At 39.5% G+C, this 26,847-nt stretch overlaps 1 protein-coding gene across 2 annotated transcripts; it reads right to left on the bottom strand.

Moving 5' to 3' along the window:
- Nucleotides 1-346: 346 nt before the first annotated feature.
- LOC131245285 (uncharacterized) lies at nucleotides 347-26,807 on the bottom strand. 2 transcript variants are annotated; one of them, XM_058244625.1, is made up of 6 exons: nucleotides 24,985-26,807; nucleotides 16,319-16,462; nucleotides 14,453-16,217; nucleotides 6,388-6,620; nucleotides 1,977-2,923; nucleotides 347-1,876 (listed from the first exon to the last, which is right to left on the bottom strand). In XM_058244625.1, exons 1-6 carry the CDS (start codon nucleotides 26,314-26,316, stop codon nucleotides 634-636), a joined length of 5,664 nt encoding a protein of 1,887 aa, XP_058100608.1. In that variant the 5' UTR covers nucleotides 26,317-26,807; the 3' UTR covers nucleotides 347-633. The 2 variants fall into 2 exon arrangements, with proteins under 2 accessions (XP_058100608.1, XP_058100609.1); XM_058244626.1 differs by having other exon boundaries at nucleotides 403-1,876; nucleotides 16,322-16,462; nucleotides 24,985-26,806.
- Nucleotides 26,808-26,847: the final 40 nt, after the last annotated feature.

Here is a 26,847-nt window from a genome sequence, read left to right as displayed (position 1 = left end):
CTTCTCATGCGATTGCTTGGAAAGTTTTTGACAATGTTGGCTCTTAGCACCAATTCCAAAGACCCTCAACAGGGTGTGTGAAGCCATTACTCAAACCAGCCAGGAAAAGGAGAGGAATGGTTAAATCATACAATCGGAGTGATTTTTGTAACATGGCTACCCAATAGTGGTATAGCACAAATGGACAGCATGCATCAATGTATCACGTGAAAGTGTGGATGTGTTAAAGTCCACATGAAGGTGTGGATGTTAGCAGTGCATATCACCTGGCTGGACAAAATAAATATACATGCATAGACAGGCTCAAACTACCATACAAAGAAATGAATTTACAAGAGCACAAAGATAGAGAAATGAATGTAGTTCCAAAAAATCATTGAAAACCTCAGATGAATACTTACATGGTATAAAATTATCTCCCACCCCAGAAGTTTCAAAACTGGGCAGACTGTTAAGCACAAAAGTGAAACAACACCACATTGGACAACAAGAAATGGATTTAGTTGAATTGCAAACTAAACTTTTACAGTATGCATCCCTCAATGGAAGTCCATGTTTCACTTTTCCGTGACACCAGGAAATGCCATAACTTCTCCAACTTGACTTGGCCAAAATCGAACTGACTTCCCCACATCAATCCACAGGCTGCTTGATCATTAATATCCTCTCGATAATATGACAAATGCACAAATTCTCAAATTTGCAATGAAATATCACATCATTGTAAAGATCTGAAGGCACCAATGCACAGTCTCTGAAGAATAATTTTAATCCTGGCCCAAAAAGAGAATCCTGAGAAGAATTTGTTGCTGCTGTAACTTCCTTGTTTTTCAAATGGCAAACACATTCCATTGGAATGGCATCTCTGTTTCCCAGACTCTTGGACCAACATGGTAACTTCTCAGGGTGGATATTACTCACATACTGACAAGCACAGTGTTTGTCTTGAGTTCCATGTTTTAGTTTCCTACAACATAAATCTTCTTCATCAGTGCTGCTTTCGGCAACAAAAAAATTTCGAACTGCTACCAAAAGCTTCACAGAACATGCTATGACAACATCGTGGACATCCCCTACAGATGAGCAGCAGCTATTGGATTCCCAGCTATCAATAAGAATTTCCCGAATCAAAACCTCAATAGTACGTAAGCATTCAGCACAACACTCATAGAGACATGACAACCCAGGGATGGCTGAAAGACTGCTGTCTTCTCTGACGTCAGAGTTGATAGCTCGCACTGCTTCAGCATGACTGCAATCACCATTGATAGAAGGGAGAACAGCTTCGGTTGCCGATAAACCATTGCACTGGTCACCGCCTTTTCTGCATTTAGGGTCAATAATAACAGCTGATTCATCTGCATTGGAAATGCCATCCATAGGAGGGAGAGCAACTGCCAAACCATTAGACTGTTTCAAGGACACAAACCCTCTGTGTACCGCTGTACATGGTACTTGATCTTCTGATCTGCAAGGTTCCAAATTATTAGTTTTGTGCATTTCTTTTGAAGTGTTATTACTGGCAACTGAACCCGCAACCAGAGCAGATTTTTGAAGCAGACGAGGGGAAGAAGGACCTAAGGAGACCTCCTGAGAGGGTCCTGCAATCACGAGGCTCACATCAGATTTAGGCAAATCAAGATGAGTGTCTCCTTTGTTGGGATCACCAAATTCACTATCCTTGTTAGAATGTCTCATGGGACATTTTTCCTGCCCAAGCATTTCAACCTCCTGCTGAGTTTGGTTAGAGACGCTAGGCACACATGCATCCTTCTTAACAAGGTTGCTACTGCATGCATTATTATCATCAGTATCCAGTCTTCCTGCAATCGCTGGTCTAGCATGTGATGCTGAAATCTGACTCTCTGTCTCAAAACTGCAAAAGTATAGATGTAAACAGTGTCAATAATATTATCTGGTTTTTAAAGTAAATACAACTGAAATGGCAAACAAAGTAATGGTGATAACAGTAATACCTCCGTAATCCATATGCCCAGCTGTCGACCATGTCTTCCATATAAGCCACTTGTGACAGAAGACGAAGGAACCGATACCTATCTTTCCCACCCTGAATTTTCATATTAATTTGCCCAACTAAGAGCTCTAAAACCTTTCGAACTTCAGAAGAAACTTCTCTGACTGATGTATAAACACCTTTGTATGCTAACAAGCCCACAGCTACAAGGCCTCTTACTGCACCAGAATGTTCTCTGCTTTTGAGATTGCTAGAACATCCTACTGCTTCCTTTTCGACTGAGTTGGTGGGACGTACCACGCAAGAATTAAATGGCCAACCCTTCCAACGTCCATTAATGCTAGTACAGGGACCCTCTTTCAATTTTGACGTTGCCCAACAAAGTTCGGCAAAATGAGGGTATCGCAGAATCTGATAGCCAAAAGTGGCTATTGCAAACAGCAGATTAGATTTCCCTTTTACATTTCTATTAGGAGGTATTCTTGAAACAGAATTTTTGCAAGACTCTGGCCAAACCGCATCTTCTGGCAGATTTGTTTTAGACACCATAGGAATTTGATTACCATTACAAGAAACACTTTCCTGAACAGTTACCCTTTCTGAATCCATAGATGTCTCCTTTACTTCACTATTAGCTCCATTCTCTTTCATATGATTTTCAACTTTCGAATTGGATTTCATGGATTCACACGTTTTAAATTCCTTGCATGAATTACCCATGTGACCTCTTTGATGAATCAATTGGACATACAGCTGAACTAAATCCCGTGATAATTTCGCTGCAGATGAATCAAGGACCATGTCACGATTGAATTTCCCATCAACCTGCAGTAAATATCGTGGGATTGTTTGTTCTGAAGGAGTTGAATTGGTGTAGTTTAATACATCAGTCGTAAAAAATTTCCTTATTCTAAGAGGGACAACATGCTTTGGCATATCACAAGTAGCCTGCAAAATACAAGGGATGCAAAAAAAATCTCAAATGGTATTTTCTTCCAACGGAATGATTAGTGGGGTAGAAATAGAATGAAAAAGAATCAAAGTATGAGTAATTTACAATATGCTAACTAATTAATCAAACAGTAAGAACTTCTCAGTAATAACATTGAGCAAACATAATAGCCATGGGCATCACAAACCAATTTCTAAAGCATAGCAAACCCAGCGAGCATTAGGAGCTGCAGACTTGAGAACATCCCCTTACACTAAGGGGCTGTTTGTTTTTTCATTTACAATGTAAATACATTGAAAATAAGGAATGATTAACTTTAGACAAGAATTACCCCTCGAAAACCGTGATTCCATGCATGTAACAGGACAGGGATTTCATCTGATTAAAGGTGTGAGGCCCACCATGATGTACGTGTCTGATCCACGCCATCCATCCATTTTACCAACTCATTTTAGTGCACAAACCCAAAAAATTAGGCAGATTATAAGCTCAAGTGGACCACACTATAGAAAATAGTGGAGATAATGGTGTCCACCATTGCAATTTAAAATGAGCATGGAGCTCACAGGGATGTGTATCTGTCATCCAACTTGGCCATAAGGTCACACAAACAAAGATGAAGGGTAAACACAAATATCAGCTTGATCCAAAACTTCTGTGACCCCTAAGAAGCTTTCAATGGTTGACATTAAATTCCTCTTGTTTCTTGTGGTGTGGTCCACTTGAGCTTTGGATCTGCCCAAAACCCTCGTTTTGGGCTCATGCCCTAAAATGAGCAGGTAAAATGGATGGACGGTGTGGATCAAATACATACATAAGGGTGCACCTCACATGTTTTATGCCAATTGTCCTTCCTCTTTTCTTGGTTTCTACTTTAGTGCATTCCAAACAGTTGTAGCTGTCAATGTCACCTGGAGGCTACACCATGTAATTACCAGTGTAAGTAATGATCACCTATTTACAGGTATTTACAGGAAATTTCTGAAAAACAAACAGCCCCTAAGAAAGAAAGCTGACACTGCAGACTTCTGTGGAAAGCAAATACCTATGAATCAAGATAACTGCCAAGTTTTAGAATAGAAACATATAAGTAAATTTTTACTGTTGCCTCTTGAGTTACCTTTTTTTTTTTTGGTTGCATCTTGAGTGCCTTTGAACTCAAGAATTATCAAATCTCCAACAAATATAAGGCATGCTAGTCCAACCACAGTTTGGATTTAATGTGTTTTAAAAGGGGTTGTAAATGGTAAATGATGAATGAATAATGATCTAGGTCCCTTAACTCATTGACATAGAAGGCTCTTGGAATTTCATTAGAAGAAAAATAGGAAAGACATCTAAAAGATCACCTCACCTCATCATAAGGGCAGCATATTATGGGAGCTAACTTGAAATTCTGTCAAGATCAATGGCAAGGTAAGTAACCCAGAATAGAGAAAGAACAAGTTGAACCAATTCAAGATGTGACCAGAATTATGATTTTTATTGGGGCACTGCAAGGTTTGACCACTACTCAACCAGTTAGAGCTCATCAAGCAACAAGGTTTGACTGTTTACGCAAAGGTATTGAATTACTCATACTACAGCAACCAATAGAATCCATCCCTACATCAAACAGAGAGATTCACAGACTTCATCGAATCTATGATGGTAAACAATTGATATTTTTCAACTGCACCCTCACACCTAGTACAGTAGTAACAAAGATCATGCACAACCAAACGCAAGGCGAGTTTCCCAACAATCACAAGAGTACAATGCTTCTCCCTCGAATATGCGTGCAACCAATTCATCCACGTCAAAGAAGCTCTTGAGCTTAAGTGAACTTTAAAATTTTAGCACCAAGACACCAACACATACAGCTCAATATTTTACAGGATCTAGGGGGTATGGCACGTGCGATGCAAATGGTGGGAGAGTAGCGGAGAGAGAGGAAAAGAGTGCAGCCACACGCTACACACACACACACGCACACGCACACGCACACAGAGACGGGAATGTTTTCAATCACAGGAGACTCGTCCCACTTTTCTAGTGGCCCACTCAAGCTTTAGATCTACCTCATTTTTGGGCTGCCTTCCTAGCATGAGCCAACACAATAGACGTATGGAGTAGATTTCATATAGTCATCATGATGGGCCTCAGACAGCCTTTGTTGCACAATTCCCTAATATTGCCAGGGCAGCCTAATGCAAGGAAGAGAAGAGCGGACTATTCGCATGAAATTGGTTGTTTTCATGGGTAAAATCTAGGTGTTTAAAGTATTATTCCAAGTGTAATTTGAACCATACAACAGAAAACAGCCACATTTTCTACTTGCCAAAATACCCCCAACTTGATTTAAAATGTCTTTCCAAGACCTTCAAATATTCAAAGTTCCTCAACCCAGGAAACTATCTGCACGGGCAAAAATATCCAAAAGCTAGTCGTGTTATATATGGTATAGATAGTTTCAGTACAAGTTTCAACCTGTGGCTCTCAATCGTCGCATTCTACCAATCATGCAAGAAAGAGTGCATAATATTGAAGAAAATGCGGCCCCAACTCCTGTCTATAGCTTGGGTCAACATTTACCTTACCAGACTGAAACTAAACTATTCTATATGTTAGTCAAATATCTATACAAAAAAGGAAAAAAGAATTAGGATCCTTTAATCAAGGATAGGGATCCTAGATTTCCTTGCATTTGGGTGTTTTAGGCTCTTTTCTGTTTTGCTTTTTTTGAGAACTCAAAAAAGCAGAAAAGAAAAGCTGACAGTGTGCAGCTAACATGCCGCTTTTTTATTAATAACCAGCAATAACTTGCAGTACATAACACTGACTACTGGGCATCTCCCTGTGTCATGAACAAATAAAACATACGAGTCAAGAACAATTCAAAGTCCTAAGTGTATAAGCAGGCTAGATTACAAAGTGGGCAATTTTCACATGCAACAGAGGACAAATAGAAAAACAGATAAGAAAGGGAATAAATGAAAGGGGATGATGCACCCATATGATTTAAACTTTGATAAAAATTATAAATCATGTATAGTCAAGATTCCCCATGGAAGAAGGGTGTCAAATAACCACTTGCTCTAAAAGCTCGAGCTGTTAGAAGATGGTGTATCAATGTATATCAAGGGACTTTAACACTCCTTCGCATGTGCAGGGTGGAGCTCCGCACAGGAACATATTGGAAAAGGTTGGAGGGACACTCACAACATAAACAGGCTTCAAACACTTGACCTTCCTCTCTGACACCATGTCAAATAACCACTTGCTCTAAAAGCTCGAGCCGTTAGAGGATGGTGTATCAATGTATATCCAGGGACTTTAACAAAGGGGGAAAAACTTCAGTTTAACTGCTAGGTAGCTAAAAGAATGTATTTTGCATCAGAAAAAGGGTACACAGTGTCCCTAAGAATTTAAATAAGTCAACGATTCTAGAATGTAACCATATACAAATTAACAATCTTACCAAAATCATCAAGGATGCAGACGTACACAGGGAATCCACCTGCTCCATAAATGAATTCCATGCCTGTGAAGCCTTCCCATTAACATCACAAAACCCAGGTGTCACGGTGGATTTGCAGGTCTTTTGACAGATGTCACACTCCTTGTCAGTAGCATGATGCCATATATGATCCATAGCCCATAAATCAATCCTAGGCATGTAAATCATGCACCGTCCCGCACTCAGACATTTCACTGGCAAAGAAGAGAATGGGATATTGGGATATGAGAACGATCATTACATGTGCGATGGTTTGCATGTCGGTGTTGGATGAAGTATTAAAGTTCATTCTAGTTCAAAGCAATTCAAGAAAAGTACACGGAATAGATACACTCAACTAGAAAAAGGTAAAGGGTTAGCAGTAGCAACACTAAAAATTTCAGTAAATTGGGAATTATAAAGATTGTCTTTCAATTAAAAAAGAAAAATTACTTCTGTTTTTGCAGGTCACGGATATTCATGGAAACAAAAACAGACAGCACTTACATAACAAAGGATTGAGCAAAAACACCAATGACTACAGAATTGATCAGCCTTGCCCAATTATTTAAAAACCTAACAAACAATCATCTAGTTGTCAGAACAAATTTGAACTTGTAACTAGCATATAAACAGACACTGAATCAGACATTTGCATAATGACAAAGTAGACAGAAAGACACCCAACATTATGACTTCAGCCAAAATATAAATTGTTAAAAGGACTGTTGTGATCACTTGGGTAGACTGGCTTGGTCTCACGTGTGGTCTCTTGTAATTATTGGGCTAAAGTATCTGTTGGGGTAGAGTTCAGGCCCATGGGAATAGTTTATATAATACTTAAGTAAAGAGGGGCAGTTTTGTAGTTTCCTCTATAATAATGAAAGCCATAATATAATAAGAGAGGGGTGAGTAGGCATGTGAACAAATTGAGCAGCCCTTCTACCTCTTCTCTCTCGTTTTCTCTCTTTCCTCTTTTCTTTATTTTTAAGGTTTTACATGGTATCAAAGCACATTGAGAGGTGATTCAAATCTAGATCTTCACAAAACCCTAAACTATCAATCAATTTTGGGAGATTTCTCAAAAACCCTAAAGTGTTGATCCAACCCTAGAGAGAGGATCATGCTTCATTTTTTGCAGAAAACATAATGTCTTCCACAATCGTTTTAAGGCGAGTGCAGTCTTTTGCAAAGGAAGTGCAAAAATTGAACTTGGAGGATAAAAGTTTGATGATTTTTCATATCAAGGTGATATGCAATTGTCATCCCTTGATTACTTTGCAGTAAAAGGCAATTTTTTTTTATAGATTCTTATTATCCATGACCTAATTTGGATGTAGTTGAGTGTGGAACGATTATAGATAAATATTTTTCAATACTATGTTTTTCAAATTCATTAAAAGTGGGTTATGGAGCCTAAAGGTGGGGTTATTGGTTTTTCATCATTGTATGAGAGTCTCAATTCCTCGTTTAATGCATCAATTACATGATGTAAAACTCAATAAGCAGAACTACTTACTCTGGCTAAATCTGTTTTAAGTATTTCTTTTAGCCCATAAGAAGGATCACCTCCTCACGAAGACCAAACCTAAGGAATTCAATCCCAAATATAAACAGCAGATTCATAACGATGCCCTGATTAGGTCTTGGCTATGGAATAATATGAACATGGTGTGCTGTAACGGCCACTACGAGGCTGTAAAGGCTGCTACATAAAGGTAACAGTGGTAACCATTACACATTACAGGGTCGTAACAGCCATAAAAGCTGTTACGGAAGGGAAAAAAAAGACCTATAATGGTCATTACAATCCCTGTAACGGCCCATTATGCCCCCCGTAAAGGCCATAATGGTCTCGTAACACAGTCCATTACAAGGCTGATACAGATTTTTTCTTCTTTTTTTTTCAATAAAAATAAAAGAGAGTGTAACGGCCATTAAAACCCGTATCGTAAAGGTAACAATAGTGCCGGTTATGGCCACGGTTACTGTTACGAAATACCTTGAATATGAAACTTGAAGTCAATTCAAACTTGGTGTTTTTAAGTCGTACCACAGATATGTGGGATATAGTTAGAAAGATGCACTCCTCAAAACAGATATTTCTTAGGTGTACTAGTTGTACGAATAAATTTTCTCTTTAATAGGGAGACAAATCTCTTGGTGAGTATTTTACCAAGCTTATTGAAATATGGGAAGAACTTCCAATCTATCATCCCATTACTTTGGATGTAACATTTATGAATAAGTAAATGGAAGACGTGAAAGTGGTAAAGCTCTGGTCCAATTTGCCAAATGAGTATCAACCCATGAAGGATCGGATTTTAGATGGTGTTTCAATTCCTTCAATTGCGGAAGTTTTAAAGAGTTTCCATTGGAAATGATTCCAGCAATACTATGATAAATAGTATAGGTAAATCGGCCTGGGTTACCTCATATGGTTACACTGGTATACGTGGAGGTCTTAGTGGACGAAATAATCATGGTGGTTTTCGTGATGGCAAAGGCAGTAAAGTTTCAAGGGCAGGTAGAAGTGGTCACAGTGGTAGAAGAGATCGTCTCTACACTCATTGTGGGCTAACTAATCATTTTGTGATTTTTTGTTAAGACCTTCTTGGGAAAGCTTCGAGGGTCAATTAAGCACTGATTGTTGATGATGTTCCAGCAGATGGGAGACCCGCTACTTCTACTGCTTCCAATGCTAGTGGTGATCAAGTTAATGTTACATTATCATGAGAAGAATATACATGATTCCTCTTCTCCAATGGCCCTTCATCCAATAATTTACCCTCCACATACATTGTTACTTTGGCTCATTTAGGTGAAAAGTCTCTTATCATCCCATTCCTCTCCCTGGATAATAACTTCTACGGCTTCTGATCATAATACTTGCAATCATAATTTATTTTCCCCATATGGTCCTACTGCTTCCAGCATGTCTGTTACCTTAGCTGATAGTACCTCTTCCAACATTATTGGACTTAATATTGCTCAGCCTAATGCATCTGTTTCATTATTTTCTACCTTATATGCCCCTAAGTTTCCCTATCAATCGTTTATTTGTGAGTAAGCTAACAAAGTCTTTAAACTACTTTGTCACTTTCTTCCCTTCGCATTGTGTTTTTCAGAAACTCAAGACGAACAGGACAATTGGTGGAGGGCATGAGAGGAATGGTCTTGTACTATTTGGAGAGAGAATCAGTAAGCGTTGCACTACTACCTAAGGATCCTGCTATCCAGTAGCATCATCGTTTGAGCCATCCGTCCCTTAAAAACTATAGAATATTGTTTGATACCTTTCGAAATTATCAAATTTAGATTGCGAAACGTCACCTGAGGAAACACCATATAGTACCTTTTCTTCTGAAAATAGATGAACGAAGCACTATTCCATTTAAGTTAGTTCACTGCATTGTATGGGGACCAGTTTGAGTTCCTACTATGTTAGGTTTCCAGTATTTTGTTCTTTGTATCGATGACTATTCTAGAATGAACTAATTATATCTTATGAAAAATCGGTCAAATTTTCTTCTATATTTTAGGCTTCTCATAGTGAAATAAAAACTCAGTTTGGCTTAACTTTGTGCATATTTAGATATGATCATGCATTAGAATTTATCTCGTCATTTTCAGCCCTCTTTGCAATGTTATGATATTCTTTATCAAACTTCTTGTGCTTACACACCTCAGCAAACGGGGTGGCAAAGCACAAGAATAGGCATTCATGGTTTACTCTTAGAAATAAATGTTCCACTGTTTTCCCAAGTGATGTAGTACTTAATGCGTGCTATTTGATAAATTAAATGCCTTCTTCTATTTTGAATGGTAAAACACAATTCTCGTTATTGTTTCCTGATAATCCAATCCTTTGTTCCTCCAAAAGATAAACTTGCTCCATGTTCTGTTAAATGTTCTTTTTCTTTTTGTATTTTCATACTCGAAAAGGTTATGGATGCTATTGTCCTTCACTTCAAAGGTATTTTGTGATAGTTGATATAACCTTCTTTAAAAATGTTTGATTTTATTCTAAAACTGAGCATGTTGCAAAAGCCACCCCTCTAGAAGTTCCGCTACCTAATGATTCCTAGCAGTTCTTGTTACAAAAGTCACCACCTAAGAAAGATTTCTACAAACCAATTACAGGAAAGGGAAAAAAAAAAAAAAAAAGGACCAAGTATTTCAAACTATTCCCTCTCACACTACACCTTCGCCCCCTACTCCTATTGAGATTCCAGCATCTCCTGTGTTTACCGAGGTTGTTGATTGTCTGCCAAATGTTATTTGTAAAGGAAACCGCTATTGTACTTCACATTTATTTCAAACTTTGTTTCATTTAATCACTTATCCACCAATTACCAACAGCTTGCCCTTGTCTTATTTTCTATCTCTATCCTTGGGTCAATTTGGGATGCATTATTGGATAAAAACTAGAAAAGGCTTCGCTTTAAAAAAAAAAAAAAAAACTATACAATGGCTATCAATGAGCAGATGAATGCCATGTATTCCAATGATACATGGGAGTTAACTGATTTTTTTATGTAATAGAGAGATGGAGTTAATTGATCTTCCATCTCGTAAGATACCAAAAGTGTAGGTGGTTTATACCAATGTTTTCCATACCATTATCGTGTAATGTATCACACCCTTGGGATACGGATACATATCGGTTATCGCATAGGATATATCGGTTGTATTGCATACTATATCATTGTTGTTTGGAAACATGGGGAAACATTGGGAATTGGTCGAATTTTTCAAAGGAGCTTCGAGGATTGTTAAAAAAAAAATACATCAATACACACCTAGAAATCAAAACATCACAAAAAACAAGTGCATGTAATAGGTTTCCTTCATACAGGGTCCTAATCTATGTGCTATCTATCTGAACTGATGCAAGTAGGTTCAAAGTCAGTTAATATAATTTCCGAATGTAAGAAAACATGTATGGAAACACAAGCAATACATTCAAAAGCAAAAAAAAAAAAAGTACAAAACAAGAAATATAACTATAAATTATGTGTGGTTGTGGCTTATACCCACATAGAATTGCACATACATTATGAGTGGAATTTTGAAAAAAAAATATTTCTAAAATGGGGGCCAATTGATCCTACATCTACTGAAATAAAAACAATATATATACATACATACATACATACATAAATATATATATATATATATATATATATAAATATATATATATATATATATATATATATATATATATATTTCAATTGAACAACTAATTTTTTTCCCAAAAAAAAAAAAAAATCCCCAGACTACCAAGAATCCCTAGATCAAGTTACATACATGTTTAATTTCATGTTTGGACACTAAGATTGCAATAGATTTGGAAATTTTTTGAATTTTCCGCAAATCGGTCAATCTTTCCCAAAATTCCAAAATTGGAGTATATGTGATGGTGATTTCATCAAATGCTCCTAAATACTCTGAAATGGGAGACAATTGATAGCTAATCGATAAAAAAAAAATGTATATTTTTTAATTAAAAATATTTTTTTCTGAAAAATCTCCAAATTACCAAGAATCACTAGATCAAGTTACATGTTTGATTTTGCATTTTGGATAGTAAGATTGCAACCAATTTAGGAGAGAGGAAAATTTCAATTTTTCCCTTTTTTAGTAAATTGGCCCATCTCACCCAAATCTCGAAATCAAAGCTTCAAATCCATGATTTTTCATGTATAACATGAAAATCATGGATTTCCAACCATTTGACAATAATTTCACATGATTTTACAGCAAAAAAAAAAAAAAAAAAGGGATAAAAAATGCTCATCGGACTGAAAATGGCCTCCAATCGACTTGGATCTTGATTCCAACTCGAAATTTATGTTTTTCTTCAAAGGGATTCAAGATGAAGGGTCGAAATCGACAATAAATCTAGTTAGAAGTGAAGAGGAATCAAGAAAAAGAGATTTAGAATGAGTTTTTTTCGCATTTTCTGAAGAAAGCCCTGGACTTCCCACATTTTTGTGCGATATTGGTCGACCAATATCATCTATATCGAGAATTTTATAAAAATGATTGGTCGTAATATCTCGCGATATCTGCGATATTATGTGATAGATTGCAATATCATGAGATATCTTCTACAATACGAAGAATTTCAAATACTACCTTGGGGTTTCATATCGCCTAGGTGGGATACACGATATATCATGGGATATATCGGCCGATATCGTTGATATTGAAAACATTGGTTTATACAATTAAATTTTTGCTTGATGGTTCCAGTGAGCGTTACTAAGCTAGGTTAGTAGCCAAGGGCTACACCCAGGTTTATGGAGTAAGTTCTCCAAATACTTTTCTTCTCACTGGCTAAACTTAATTCAGTTCGAGTTGTCATTTCTAAATATGGCAATCGAAATTAGCCTCTTTTTCATCTTGACGTGAAGAATGCTTTTCTGCACAGGGATTTAAAAGAAGAGGTATATATGGAGCAAACTCCTAAGCATGTTGCTCAAAGAGGTCCTCTAACGTATGCAGATTAAACAAGTCTGTCTATGGGTAACAATCACCTAGAGCCTGGTTTGAGAAACTCAACAATATGGTAATATCATATAGTTTGAAAAGTAGATAACTCGGTTTTCTCTCGGCATGCTACATTGGGTTATATTGTGCTTGTTGTATGCATAGTTGGCATGATAATTACGGGTGATTACTTGGTGGGTATTGACAAACTGAAGCCGTATCTTTGTTCCCAGTTCCAGATTAAATACCATGACTTCACTATTTTCTTAGTAGTGGGGAAATCAAAGTTGGGATATATTTATGCCAAAAGAAATATGTTTGTTATTTGTTAAAAGAGACAACTGTGTTGGGTGCCAAACCCACAGATGCACATAAGGATCCTCATCTCAGACTTGATCTAGAAGAATAAGAGTTATTGACAGTCCCTGGACTGTATGGAAGACTCATCAGCAAACTCATTTATTTAACTATTACTAAGCATGTTATTGCATTTTATGTGAGTATGATTAGCCAATTTATGCAATATGCCATAGCTCCACATTTAGCTGCAGTTATAAGGAATCGTATATGCTTAAGGTGTACACTTGGAAAAGATATCTTATGTAGATATCATGGCCATCTTAAAATAGCAGAGTACTCTGATGCAAATTATGTCTGGTCAAGATAGACGGTTGAATACAGGTTACTGTACATTTCTTGGTGGTAATTTAGTTACCTAAAAAAAGCATGAAGCATAACGTTGTTATGAGGTCTAGTGCTGAAGCAGAATATAGACTTATGGCACATACGACTTGTGAACTCGTCTAGCTGAAATCACTTTTGAAGTTAGGATTTGCGGTCCAAGTTTTGATGTTGTTATATTGTGATAGTCAAGCTGCTATGCATACAACTAACAATCCTTTATTTCATGAAAGAACAAAATACATACAGATCGAGTGTCACTTCATTCGTGATAAGGTTTCTCATAAAGAAATTTCTAGTCCATACTACTCCAGCTTGAGGGCGAGTGTTAAATGAACCGTTGTGATCACTCAAGTGGACCAGCTTGGTCTCACATGTGGTCTCTTGTAATTATTGGGCTAAAATATCTGTTGGGTTAGAGTTTAAGCCCATAGGGTTAGTTTATGCAATATTAAAGTAAAGAGGGGCAGTTCTGGAATTTTCTATTTAGTAATGAAAGCCCTAATATAATAATAAAGAGGTGAGTGACATGTGAACAAATTGAGCAGCCCTTCTCCCTCTTCTCTCTCTCCTTTTCTCCTCTTTTCTTTTCTTTTCTTTTCTTCACTTCTAAGGTTTTATATAAATGAGAACCAAGTCCAGGTGACATGAGCTTCTATTTAGATACCATGCTTAAACACCCAGTTCAGTGGTGGGGTTTCAGACCATGCATGATCTATCAAATTAGATCACCAACATATTTCCTTTTTTTTTCTTTTTTCTTTTTTTGAAAGGTAACGGAAAGATGAGAAAATTAAAACCAAGTTAACATTTACTTGAAAGGGGAAAAAAGGCAAAGGAAAAGAAAACGAAGAAACCAAAGAATACGTACATAGAATGCGTGTTATCCCTTGAACTAGGTCTCCACGTCCTTCTTGGGAAATAGTAGCCAAATTAACTTTCTGGAGTTCAACATGGCCTGCAAAACCATGGAGAAGACAAGCAGCAAGATGCTGCTGGCCGGATCTGGGACTTCCAGTAATCAATAATCGAAATCCTGACGCATTGCCCTGTGAATGGGACAAGTTCTGTATCAAACTGCTGCGTCCATGAGCACCAGCAGGATTCAATCTTCCAAATTCAAACTTCTCATGACCACCACAATCATCATCTAATAGATCAGAATTAGAAAAAGAAGAAGTACTGCTTAATAGGCCAGCACGAGACAGATTTCTCTCTAGCTCCCTTGAAACATCTGGTTCCTGTATCAAACAATGAAGATGGGTCGACCATGAAACAACAGGGATTTTCTTCTGTTCCAAGGCAGAAATAACCACACTGTTGGTTAGCTTTGCAGCTTTATAAAGAGAAGGGGGCAATTGGATGCGTTCATCCAGGTACAGGGAAATAAGCAAGTGTGATATTGGTTGCAGAAGACATGGAACAAGATGGGCTTGAAGAGGTGAAGAAACTACATCATTTGCAGCCATTCCTGCTTCTCTGCGAGAGCATGGAGGAGGAACACATGCAAGAGCAGCCAACCAATCCCTTTCCTCCACCACAAAAGATGGAAGAGAAACACGTTTTCCATGATTTGGATACTTCTCAGCAGCAGACAGTAGTTCTTGCAGGGCACAGTTCCTCTTCAAAGCAATCATTGCTGCTTGAGTGCAAAGAGCCTGCAGATCGGCACCAGCAAAACCACCAGTTTGTTCAGCAATCCACTTGAGCAAGGATCCAGAGATGGGTTTTGGCCACCTTTGCGTATGGAGTGAGAGAATAGCAGATCGATCATTAACTGATGGCAGAGGAAAGTAAATCTCCCTATCAAATCTCCCGGGTCGCCTCAAAGCAGGATCAATAGCCTCAGGTCGATTTGTTGCACCAATTACAATAACTGAACCTCGAGATTTTAGACCATCCAGCAGGGCAAGTAAAGTTGACACAACCGAACTATGAGTTTGGTCTTGCTGCCTAGAGCGGCATGGTGCTAAACCATCAATCTCATCAAAAAATATTATAGATGGTTGAGATCTCTCAGCAACCTGAAACAGCAATCTTAACTGGCGCTCAGCATCACCGACATATTTTCCTAAACAGTCTGCACCTTTACGAGCAAAGTATGCTATCCGCTTATCACCACGAGAGCATGCACCGATTAATGCCCGCACTACTAGAGTCTTACCTGTCCCAGGATAACCATGCAACAGAACCCCTCTAGGAGGAGTTAGCCCAAGATTACTAAAGAACTCAGGGTATAGAAGGGGTAATATGACCACCTCCTTCATGCACTGGATGACATCCTTCAGCCCAGCCACTGATTCCCAACCCTGATATGATTTTTCGCTGTCAGAAGATGAACCTCCAATGTACACAGGTGCAATTCTTGAGATATCTCGATGAAGCCTCTTGCCTTCACGTCTCAAGAACTCCTCATCCTCACCACAATTTTCCAACCACTTTTCTTCTGCCTCAACATCCTTCCGCCAAGCATCGGTAGACAGCTTCCTCATATCAAACTTCATCTTCCTAGCCTTTAGTTTTTTAATCCGCCGCAAATAGTCATTCCCTTGGGGTTGGAAAAGATGCCGATGGTCTGTACAAGCTATGAGAAATTTACGATGATCAAAAATGCAACCCTCAGCTCGCGCACAAGGCTGCAGCAAAAAAGGTTGAATGTAAGCAGAAGTGAAATAGTGGCTACAGGAATAGAAGTAAGAAAATGAAGTGATTTGAAATTAGGAAAAGCACATCATACGACCAAGTGGTAAGTCTTAGGGCATCGATCAACACGACACCCAATAGTTGCTCCAGGCCTCCCACAGCGGCTACATTTCAATGCCCTTCCCCTGCAAAGTGCTGCTCTAACATTTTTCAGGCAACCCAAACCAGCAAAATAAACCTGGAAAGTCAAAAGTATTCATGGCAACGGATTTAAAATGACAACTTTGGCATGTGAAAAGGATTGCCAAAAGGTATGTAAGAAGATTCAAAGAAAACTTAAAAATAAATAAATAAATAAGGCCAAAAAAGTTCAGCACCAGTAACTTCAAACCTGTACATGATAAAATCCTAATTAGGGACTGATAAATCTGCGCAGAACAATAAAGATACATATCACTGACCAACAAGTAAATGAGCTAGCAGGTGACGCAGTATGATGAACCACAACTAACAAAAAGAACACTATTAAACATCAGAAATGCATATTTATCATTCATACCTTGATAAGGTTAACATCACAACAACCAAAGACAAAGTATCATACCTTGTATGAGCAAACCACAAACCATGCTAGTATTGAACGACAGACTCGATAGGTTTTGAGAAATAGCTCCCGCAAAGCAAGAGAATTTCGCCATGCATAATTACAATTTTTCATCAACCATTCAAAAAAAAAAAAAAATCCTAACAGCATTCATCAAGTAAAGCATAAATATCTACTTTAATAAACTATTGAAAATGAACAAACTGCCCTAAATCCCATCAAACTGATATGGGACTTCGATAAATGGCTCATAACTCACTCCATGAAGCATTTAAGAAAACTCAAAAGGCCTTCAACTGGATCAATTTCATGTCATTCAAACATCGTTTGGTACTCAAAAAGTGGACCACAAGAAAAAAGGAAAAAATAACAAATTCAAGCCCAAAAGTAACTACATTGGGTAAAATTATTGCTATTATTTACTAATCAATAGTACTAACTACTAACTAATAAAATGCTAACTGAATTAACAAACCATAAACGAGAGGAACATCAGATGATCCGTTCATAACATGAACATCATATGATCCATTCTACACAAATCTAGCTACAAGAACCCACTAGAGAAATCTAGAACACTTCAAAGATCTTACACTACTCCACATGCTTCTAGTCCACTCTAGAATTCTCTACACTCTTCTAATGCGTACAAACCTCTCTTTGTATATGTACAATAAGTGTCAAAAATGGCTAAGTCCATGGTTGAGCCTCCACACCCGTGACACATAACCCTAATACACCTTCAGTTACCTTCATAACCCTCATCACTCTATATCTTGAAATCCAACAACACCCTTCCCCCATCAAAATTTCCCAAATGCAGCCACTAAGGGGATGTTTGGACCGTAAGTTACTTTAGATAAGCTACTTATGCCATAAGTAGCTTATCTTGGTCTCTTCTTAAACAGCAGATAAGTATGTTTGGTAAACAACATACTTATCACCCAAAAAGTAGAAAGCATAGTTGGTTTCCAACATCATAAGTAATTATCCCGAAAGTCTGTTTGGTTCCCCTCACATCCACCGTCCATCATGTGGGGACAACTTTGATGTGGATCGTTCATTGTGTGGGCCCCATCTTCAAGGTGGGCCATCCATCATGCAGGGCCTACCTTGGTTGTGGGATTCATCATTAGGAGCTAACCTTTAATGTGCACAGTTCATTAGGTACAGCCCACCTTTGATGTTAGTAATCCATCATGTGGGGCCCAACATCAATGCTTTTGTCCATTATGTGGAGCCCATCTTCAATATCCACTACCCATCATGTAGAGCCCACCTTTCATGTGGACCGTCCATCATGTAGGACCCGCCTTGTATATGGGCCACTCATCATTAGACTGACCTTTGATGTGGATTGTCCATCATGTGGGGCCCAACTTGGTGTGGATCATCCATCACGTGGGGCCCACCATTATTAATTGACCATCGTGTGGAGCCCACCTTTGATGTGGGTTGCCCATCATGTAGGCCCTACCTTCAAAGTGGGTTGCCCATCATGTGGGGGCTACCTCAATATGGGCCATCATCATGGGCATTATATCATCTACCCATTCATTGGATGATTTTCCAATCTCATAAGCTTAAAGGAGGTTCATGGCCATAGAGAGCATATTCCCTAAATAATTTCCCAAGTTGCCCTGTCACCAATGAAAATGAAAGAAATAAGTTGCTTCTGGAAGTTGAAAAGCAATAAAAAAATAACTCATAAAAATAAGTTACTTTTTTTCTAAAAAAACTACTTATTTAAGTTTAATAACCAAACTTACTCACTTAAGAAAAGTAACTTATTAACTTATGGAAGTTAAAAAAGCTACTTATTTGGTAGTATCCAAACAGGCCCTAAATCTCAAATTCCAGTTTGTGTACAAGTCCCACTGTAACCCAAGCACTATTCCCCATTAAAACCCAAATCCCAGCCCTAAACCCAGTATACAGGCCACAACACCAATAGCAGCCCTCCCATACCTCAATCCCGTAACCAAAAAGCCCTACTATCCAAGCCCCAACCAATCCACACTATAAACCCAATAAACCACCTGAAATTAGCTCCCTGGCCACTGTACACCAATCTCCCTCAACTGACAGTCCTGACATTCCTAGAAAACCCAACTGTAGTCACCTTTCACCCAAAACTCCAACCATAGCCGCCTTCCAAAAACACCATACCACAATTTCAGCTCTTGCCCCTTCCTCTAAACAGCCTTAACAACCTTCTCTGCAACCGACTTCCAGCCTATGTTCCATCTGCATAATCTGTACAGGAGATTCGCCCTCAAACCCAACCTGAGTACCACATTACCCAAACCTTGTCCACTGCCAGCCTACTATGGGGTAGATGCCTCCTGAAGAGTAAATGAGGTTTCTATGTATGGATTCTATGGAGCTGCATTGCAACAAACCTTCTTTTTCTGCAGCAATGCTTCTATGATCTTAGGAGTAACATAAACCCAGCTCACCTGTCTCCAATGCCTTCCTAACTGCCCTCTTATCTGTCCACTTCCAGGACTCAAACCCGTTCTGTTCAGAAAATCTGCCATAAACCTGGTACAAACTGACTGATTCAGGCCAAAACCAGTCCCCATTTTCAATGAAATTATGCCTAGAATCTTTCTATCATCAGCCAACCCTCTACCTGCTCACAAACTGGTCATTTAACTGTCCCCAATCAAACCCAAAACCATCCAGTAACAACCAATATTCTGTCCAACAGGGTATTCCATGAAACACATCCCTGCTAGTTGATCATTTTGGCACCGATTGGTGACGCTCATGCAAAGCCGAACTTCCTACAGTCTTAAAATGGCAAGAGAACTAATATAATGTGCTGAAGATGCTCCATCAACTTTTGGAGATGATGGTGCAGATGGAGGCTGGTTTAAAAAAAAAAAAAAAAAAAAATAGCCGAGGTGAATAACTAGATGACTGCCCTAGAGGAGAAAAGCAAGGACCATTCCTTTTTCTTATTGGTGTAACAAGGACCATTCTGACCCACATGTCAATGCAACTTCTGAAGAAGATTCCAATCCATAGGGGTACATGGAATCAAATAATGCCTCTCCTAGACAAAGACCTGATCCACACTCACAGGGTAGACATTCACGTAATTAAGGATGTGAACATGAACCCTGCTCGGGATATCAGCAACCTAGACGCCTAAAGCAAGGTCAAAGGGTGCCTATGCCCCATCGTCATTAGTATCAAAATTACCACGTGGGCCCTCACACATTGAGCATCTGATGAGATGTGTGAAGGTCGGGATCGAAGACTATGCCAATAACCTTGATCCCAATGCATTCCATGATTTGCTTATATTGACAGAGAAGCCATCCCGACCCCAACAGTTCACTTTTAGAGATATTCACCTTCAACCCTGGCATTACCTCAGAGCATCTAATTATTTTTCTCAAATTATCCACCTCAAATATTGTCACATCGCAGAAGAGAATGGTATCATCGACAAATTGAGAATGAGATATTTAAAAGTCATCTTTATCCACTTTAAACCCACTAATAAGCCCACCCTCCTTTGCCCAACATCTTGCTCAATGTTTCCGTACCCATCACAAAAAGAAAGGGGGAGAGCAGGTCCCCTTGTCGAAGACCCTTTGATGCAGGACAATTAACCACTTGCTCCAAAAACTCAAACTGTTAGAGCATGGCGAATCAATCACTTTATCGCATAGCCCAGGCCCCACATCTCATGGGCTAGGACCGCGGTCAAACCCCCCTCGTGGGCCCCAAATCACATGGGTACCACCTCACTCAGCCACCCGCCTCACACGGGCCGCCCACCTCAAGTGTGCCTCTACATCCCACGGGCAACCCTACTCAAGCCCGGTGTGAAACTGCCCCTGCATTAATCACCCTCAGTGAAGAGTCTCGAACATGAGACCTCCCGCTCCGATACCAATTTGATGCAGGACAATTAACCACTTGCTCTAAAAGCTCGAACTGTTAGAGCATGGCAAATCAATCCCTTTATCACATAGCTCAGGCTCCACATCTCATGGGTTAGGACCGGTGTTCGAAATATTGGTATTGTGTTACATATCGCATCCTTGGGATATAGATATGTATCGGTTATCGCACGGGATATATCGTTTGTATCGGATAATTTATCGCACTTTTTGGGAAACATGGGGAAACATTGGGGAAATGGTTGAATTTTTCAATGAAACTTCAGGAATTGTTAAAAAAGACCTTAATGCACACTTTTAAATCATAACATCTCAAAAAATAAGTACACATAATAAGTTTCCTTTGTATAGGGTCCTATGCTAAGTGATGTCTGATTGAATTAATGCAACTATATTCAAATTGAATGCATAATATTTAGAGTGTATGTGATGATCATTTCATCAAGCACTTCTAAATAATTCAAAATTTATCTCAATTGACAGCTGGTGGAAGGGAAATTTCAAAAAAGAAAAGTAATATTTTAATTTAAAAAAATATTAATTTTTAGTTAAAAATGATTTTTATTTTTTGAAAATTGACAAGGACTTAACAAATTAGTAGATCAGCCCTCATACATGCTTGATTTCATGTTTGGAGTGCAACATTGCAAGCAATCTGGAAGAAATTGGGAAATTTAGAATTTTGCCCAAATCGCACTGCTGACACCCAAATTTCAAAATTAGAGTGTATGTGATGACCAAATTTGTCTCCATTGATAGCTAGTTGAAGGAAAATTTTGTAAAAAACATAGAGAACATGAAGAACCAATGGATATCGAAATCAAAGCTCTAACTCCATGATTTTTCATTTAAAACATGAAGAAGCAATGGATTTATAACCATTTGACACTGATTTAACATAATTTCAACAAAAAAAGTTGATCGAAAATTGAAAATGCTCATCGGATCAAACATGTGGGATATATCGGCACTACCTGTGTGTTTCGTATCGCAAAGGTGGGATACAAGATATATTGTGGGATATATCGGCCGATATTGTTGATATTTAAAACATTGGTTAGGACCTTGGCCAAACCCCCCTTATGGGCCACACATCTCATGGGTTAGGACCTCGGCCGAACCCCCCCTCAAGGACCCCAAATCACATGGGTACTACCTCACAGGAGCCACTCGCCTCACACGGGCCGCCCACCTCGAGTGTGCCCCTACATACCACAGGCAACCCCACTCGAGCCCGGTGTGAAAATGCCTCTGCATTATCCTTGAAACCTTAAAGAGCCATTTAGAAGACCAGTTCACGAGCACCAAGAATTTAGCCAATAGCATGCACTCTTGCACCCAGCTTCACCATTTCTACCTACAACCTAGACAACCCAGCAAACAATCTGAAAATTCCTTGTCCACGTGATCATACACCTTTTCTAAATCCAATTTACAAATAATTCCTTTTCTTTTCTTTACCCTGTGTCAATAGTCAATCAATTCATGGGCAAGGCGCTATCCAAAATTTGTCTCCTAGCCACAAACGCCCCTTGAGCTTTAGATATGACTTTCCCCAACACAAGACAAAATCTGGAAGAGCAAATCTATGCGAAAATTTTTGAAGGCCCCCACTCAAGGCAAACAGGTCTAAAGCCCTTCAAGATTTCAGCCATTCTTTCTTTGGAATAATGGCAATGAATGACGCACCTAACTCCAATGCCAAGCAAGCGCTGGCGAAGAACGCACCCATGAATCGATCAAGATTACCTTTAACCTGCTCCCAAAAAAAAAAAAAAAACTGATAAAACGCCATTAGAAAGCTATCTAGGCCTGGAGCCTTGTCACTTCCTAGGGCATCCACCACTGCCTTGATTTTTGCCTTTGAGAAGGGTTTTTTAAGAAATTTTGCCTCCTCCGAGATTTGATCAAAAGCAAGATCATCTAATCTAGGCCTCTTCCATATCTCATCTTTAAGGAAATCCATATAGAATGTAATAACCACCTCGTAAACTTGCAAATTTTCCTCCAACCTCAACCTCAACCCACCCCCAACCACACCCCACCCCATAATTAATCTTATTGTCCCTAACCCAATCACTAGCTATACCATGAAAGAATTTTGTATTCATATTTCGTTGTTTCGGCCATTTAGATCTAGGATTTTGAAGCCATTTGATTTCCTCTTCCTTCGGCCTCTCTTTATATTCTGTTGCAAGTTTATCCCTAGAGATTTTTTTCCTCCACTGTCAGCTCCATTCCCTCCTTAATATCCAATGTTGGAGTCTTGCTTAGCATGTCTTCCACTTAGAGCTCCCGACTGCCAAAAACTTCTTTCTTTCCACACATTAATTTTACCTTTGAGGAGTTTTGAGTTTCTGGAACAGGATAAAGCCGGCATGTCCCTCAAGCCTAAGGGAAGACCACCACTTCAGGCTTCAGCTCAAATCTGAAGGACCTCAGGCCATAGTTATCATCATCCATCTTCGACGCAATATGGTAGTGATTGGAGATGGGTCTCAACAGCTCCCTTTTGGTGAGTCAAGGGAAACTTTTCCATCCAATCTAGAGAAGCCATGAACCAGTCTAGCTTCAACTTCGCTGCCCTTTCCTGCCCATTTGTTCACATGAATTCCACCTCTCCCATTGGAAAATCCACCAACTCATTATTGAGCACCTAATCTAAGAACTCTCTCATAGTTCGAGTAAACCAGCTACCGTTTTACTTCTCAAATGAGAATATGACCACATTGATATCCCCTCCAACAAATCAGGAAGGCCTCCAAATGTCTCAAAGTGAGCAAAGCAAGTAACTCAATTATTGTTGATGAAGGAGAAATGTTAGGAAGAGGCTCGTATCAAAGGCAAGGTGTTCCAAAACAGTAACAGTGGTCGTAACGGCCACCACCTTTACCATTATGATATGGGCTGTAACGGCCAGTACGGCCCCCGTAGTGGCCGTTACGGCCCTTTTTTTATTTTTTGAAAAAATTGTTACAGGACCATTACGAGGCCGTTACAGGATCGTTTCAGGACCTTTACAACCTGTTTTTTCTGTAACGGCTGTGACGGCCATTTCGACCCCGTAACACGTAACAGTTATGACCGTTACCGTTACATAACCAATTTCAAATACCTTGATCAGAGGACAGTAAAAGATAGACAAAACATGATCCGATTGATGAAGCACCATGTTGACATCGAGGCATTCACCATCATCTTCCACCAAAGTGACAAAGGACATGATTGAAGCGCATCAGATTTAGAGACTGACACGGACTCCAAATTCAAGAACAAGTTCTTTTGAAGCCAGGGGAATTAATGCAGATAGCCCTCATTCTACACGTGTGTATAAGAAGAGGTTCATAACGCATCCCGCTTGATCACACGCATCAAATTTCATGAACAATCAGATTCTATGCTAAAGTTAGCATGTGTATGGAATAACCTTGGAAAATTTATCCAAATATAAACCATAAAGTTGGTTTAGACAGTTGTATGCACAGTCATATAACACAAATGTATATGGTTGTATGAACCATACAAAGGTAATATCAATAAGTACTGGATAGTTTTAGTTATTCCGTGTTATTAGAAGTCATCTTTATTTGCTCTTTAATAGAGTCCAGAATGGTCAGTGTTCAGGTATGGTAGTTGAACTCAAAAATGGAACTACATATGGATGCCTATAAATGGGGCGTAGGGGCATAATCATTACACCATGAAGAACATCTTGGATAGAAGTTAATGTTTATTGTGTTTTCCTGAAATGGATACTCCTCTATGGTGAGATGCCATTAGAAAAACCTAGGGTGTGAGGCCCTGGGTTTGGGTGGAGCCTATTTTATCATTATTTTTTAAAATTATCTTGGAGCCTTGAAGTTGTCGGTGGTGATCATTTGCAGCAAAAATTTGGTACTTGGGCTTAAAGCATAATTTGGTTCTTTCTGTTGATTCTGATTGCATCCAAATTCACATGCATGGAAAGTTCGTGTGGCATTTAAATAAATAAATAAATTTTAAAAAATTAAAAATTAAAAAAAAAAAAAAAAAAAAAAAAGAACTTGTAAAGAGATTAGTCACACCATTTCAAGAAACAAAAAGTGAAGAGCAACAGAAAGTGTATGTCCATGCGCTAATAACTGACCCATTTATTTCTAGAAATACAATAAAAACCTCGTACACCAAAGGCTTCCATAGATAAACAAGAAGCATATAAAGCATACTAATAAAAGCAACTAAGTCATTGAACCACACCTCTGGACTCCACACAGCACAATGTTGATGAACCCAAACACCAGCAATACCAAAACGGTCATGTGTAGGACCCAAGAGACGTCCAAGCCAACTGGATTCATCGCCAAAACCATCCCACACGTCATAGTTAGGCTCCTCTGAAGCCGACGACCCTCCATAAACCTCATTATCACTCTCAATGAAATCCCGAACAAGCCTCTTTGGCGGTTTGCCGTCCATCCCACCTCCACACAACCCACATCTCCGTCCTTCTCTCACACGTGGCCGTTCAAACTTATTACCTTCTGAAACGGGATTCGACTCATCCACCTTTCTGACAACGTTGTCTTCCAAAGGCTTGCTGCCAAGGTGATCATGGTGGGCGTCCACATCGTCGTGACAACCATCATTCTCCAACGTATTCAAATGGTTGGAATTACCTTCATTGGCATCCATTTTTTCATTGGCCAGTTCACAGCCGGGTAGCTTCAGCTGATCATTGCCTTGCCCTGTGGCCAGTAAATCACATGCAGTTTTGTTATCCTCTCCATCGATTCTTTTCAAGGAACTATCATCCGCTGCTCTCTTACTTCCACCATCGATCACGTTATTTGAGGGCGGCGGGGCTTCATCTTTTGTGGGCGACAACCACTCTTTCAGTGGACAGTCACTGCTGTCTCCCCCAGTATCAGACAACCCAGTAATTTGATCTCCACTCTTTGCACCCTTAGATTTCTTGCCCTGATCCATCCTCCTAAACTTTGTCCCCAGAGAAACTGAGCCTCCAACCCCACCATCCGATTTTGTATCTTCTTCTCTAAATCCATCCAAGTCTTGGAAAAGCTTTCTTTTGGCGGGAGAGCCCTTTTCCTTCATTGGGATACGGACATTCCTAGCCCTAGATCTGAGCCTCGAACTCCAATTCCCTGTTTCCTCCAAACCTCCGGAAACAGGAGATTCAAAAATCTTCTCTGAAGGGCTTTCCCGTTTCCGTTTTCCAGCTTTTCTATCAACAGAGCCCTCATTCTTCTTTTTCACATCAGTGGTGGCTGCAGGCACGGTTTTATTGACTTTCTGTTGTTTCTTCACGGGCGAAGGAGAGGGGTCAGAAACAACACGGGTGACTCTTCTGAGGCGAGAGCTACGGCGGAGAAGGCCTGAGTCAGAGCTGCTGGGCCCTGCCGCTCCCACATCAGGTTTGATAGGTTCAATGACATGGTCACGGATGGCATCGAGTCTCTTATGCTTCTTTCTAGTTCGTAGTCGATTGGGGTGGGCTTCGGGCATTCGGGATTGCTGCGGCGACATATTCAATCGATTGCGAGAGAAGGGCATCGTTTGAGAGAAACGCATGACTAGAGGAGAATTTCTCTTTGATTGAAAGATCAAGGTATTACAGATACGTTGGAATCTCTCGGAGGAAGAAGAAGGAGAAGGAAACTGACCTGATGTTCTGAAAGATCGGAGAAGGGAGAGGGAAAATAGAGTTGCAAGAGAGGTGTTTGACGAAATGCCTTAAAAGAAATGTGCTCTGCCCCCTTCTTTATCAGCTGCTTTCGGTTCTCGCTCTCCGTCGCCTCTACTTGCTGCTAGGGCGGAGAGTACACACGTTCTTCACAAAAAGGAAGGGAGAGGCGCATGTTTACAAAGGGCGTGTTCGTCAATACAGGTTTTTCTCCTGTTCTCCCACCAAACGTTACCGCCAATGCAAATAAATGCATTGCATTTTTCTTTTTCATAAAAAGAGGGGACGACCAGACCATCCACCAGTACGAAGGTGTGGAGCCCACCATGATGTGTTCATGACATCCAATCCGTCCATTATTTGTGCACCCCATGTTCTCTCTCCGGAGCCGATTCGAAACTCAGGTGGGGCGTAGGAGC

This window comes from Magnolia sinica, chromosome 5 (assembly GCF_029962835.1).
Source record: "Magnolia sinica isolate HGM2019 chromosome 5, MsV1, whole genome shotgun sequence".
Lineage (NCBI taxonomy): Eukaryota > Viridiplantae > Streptophyta > Magnoliopsida > Magnoliales > Magnoliaceae > Magnolia > Magnolia sinica.
Note: the sequence above shows the minus strand (reverse complement) of the source record. Positions and strands in the feature narration are given on the sequence as shown.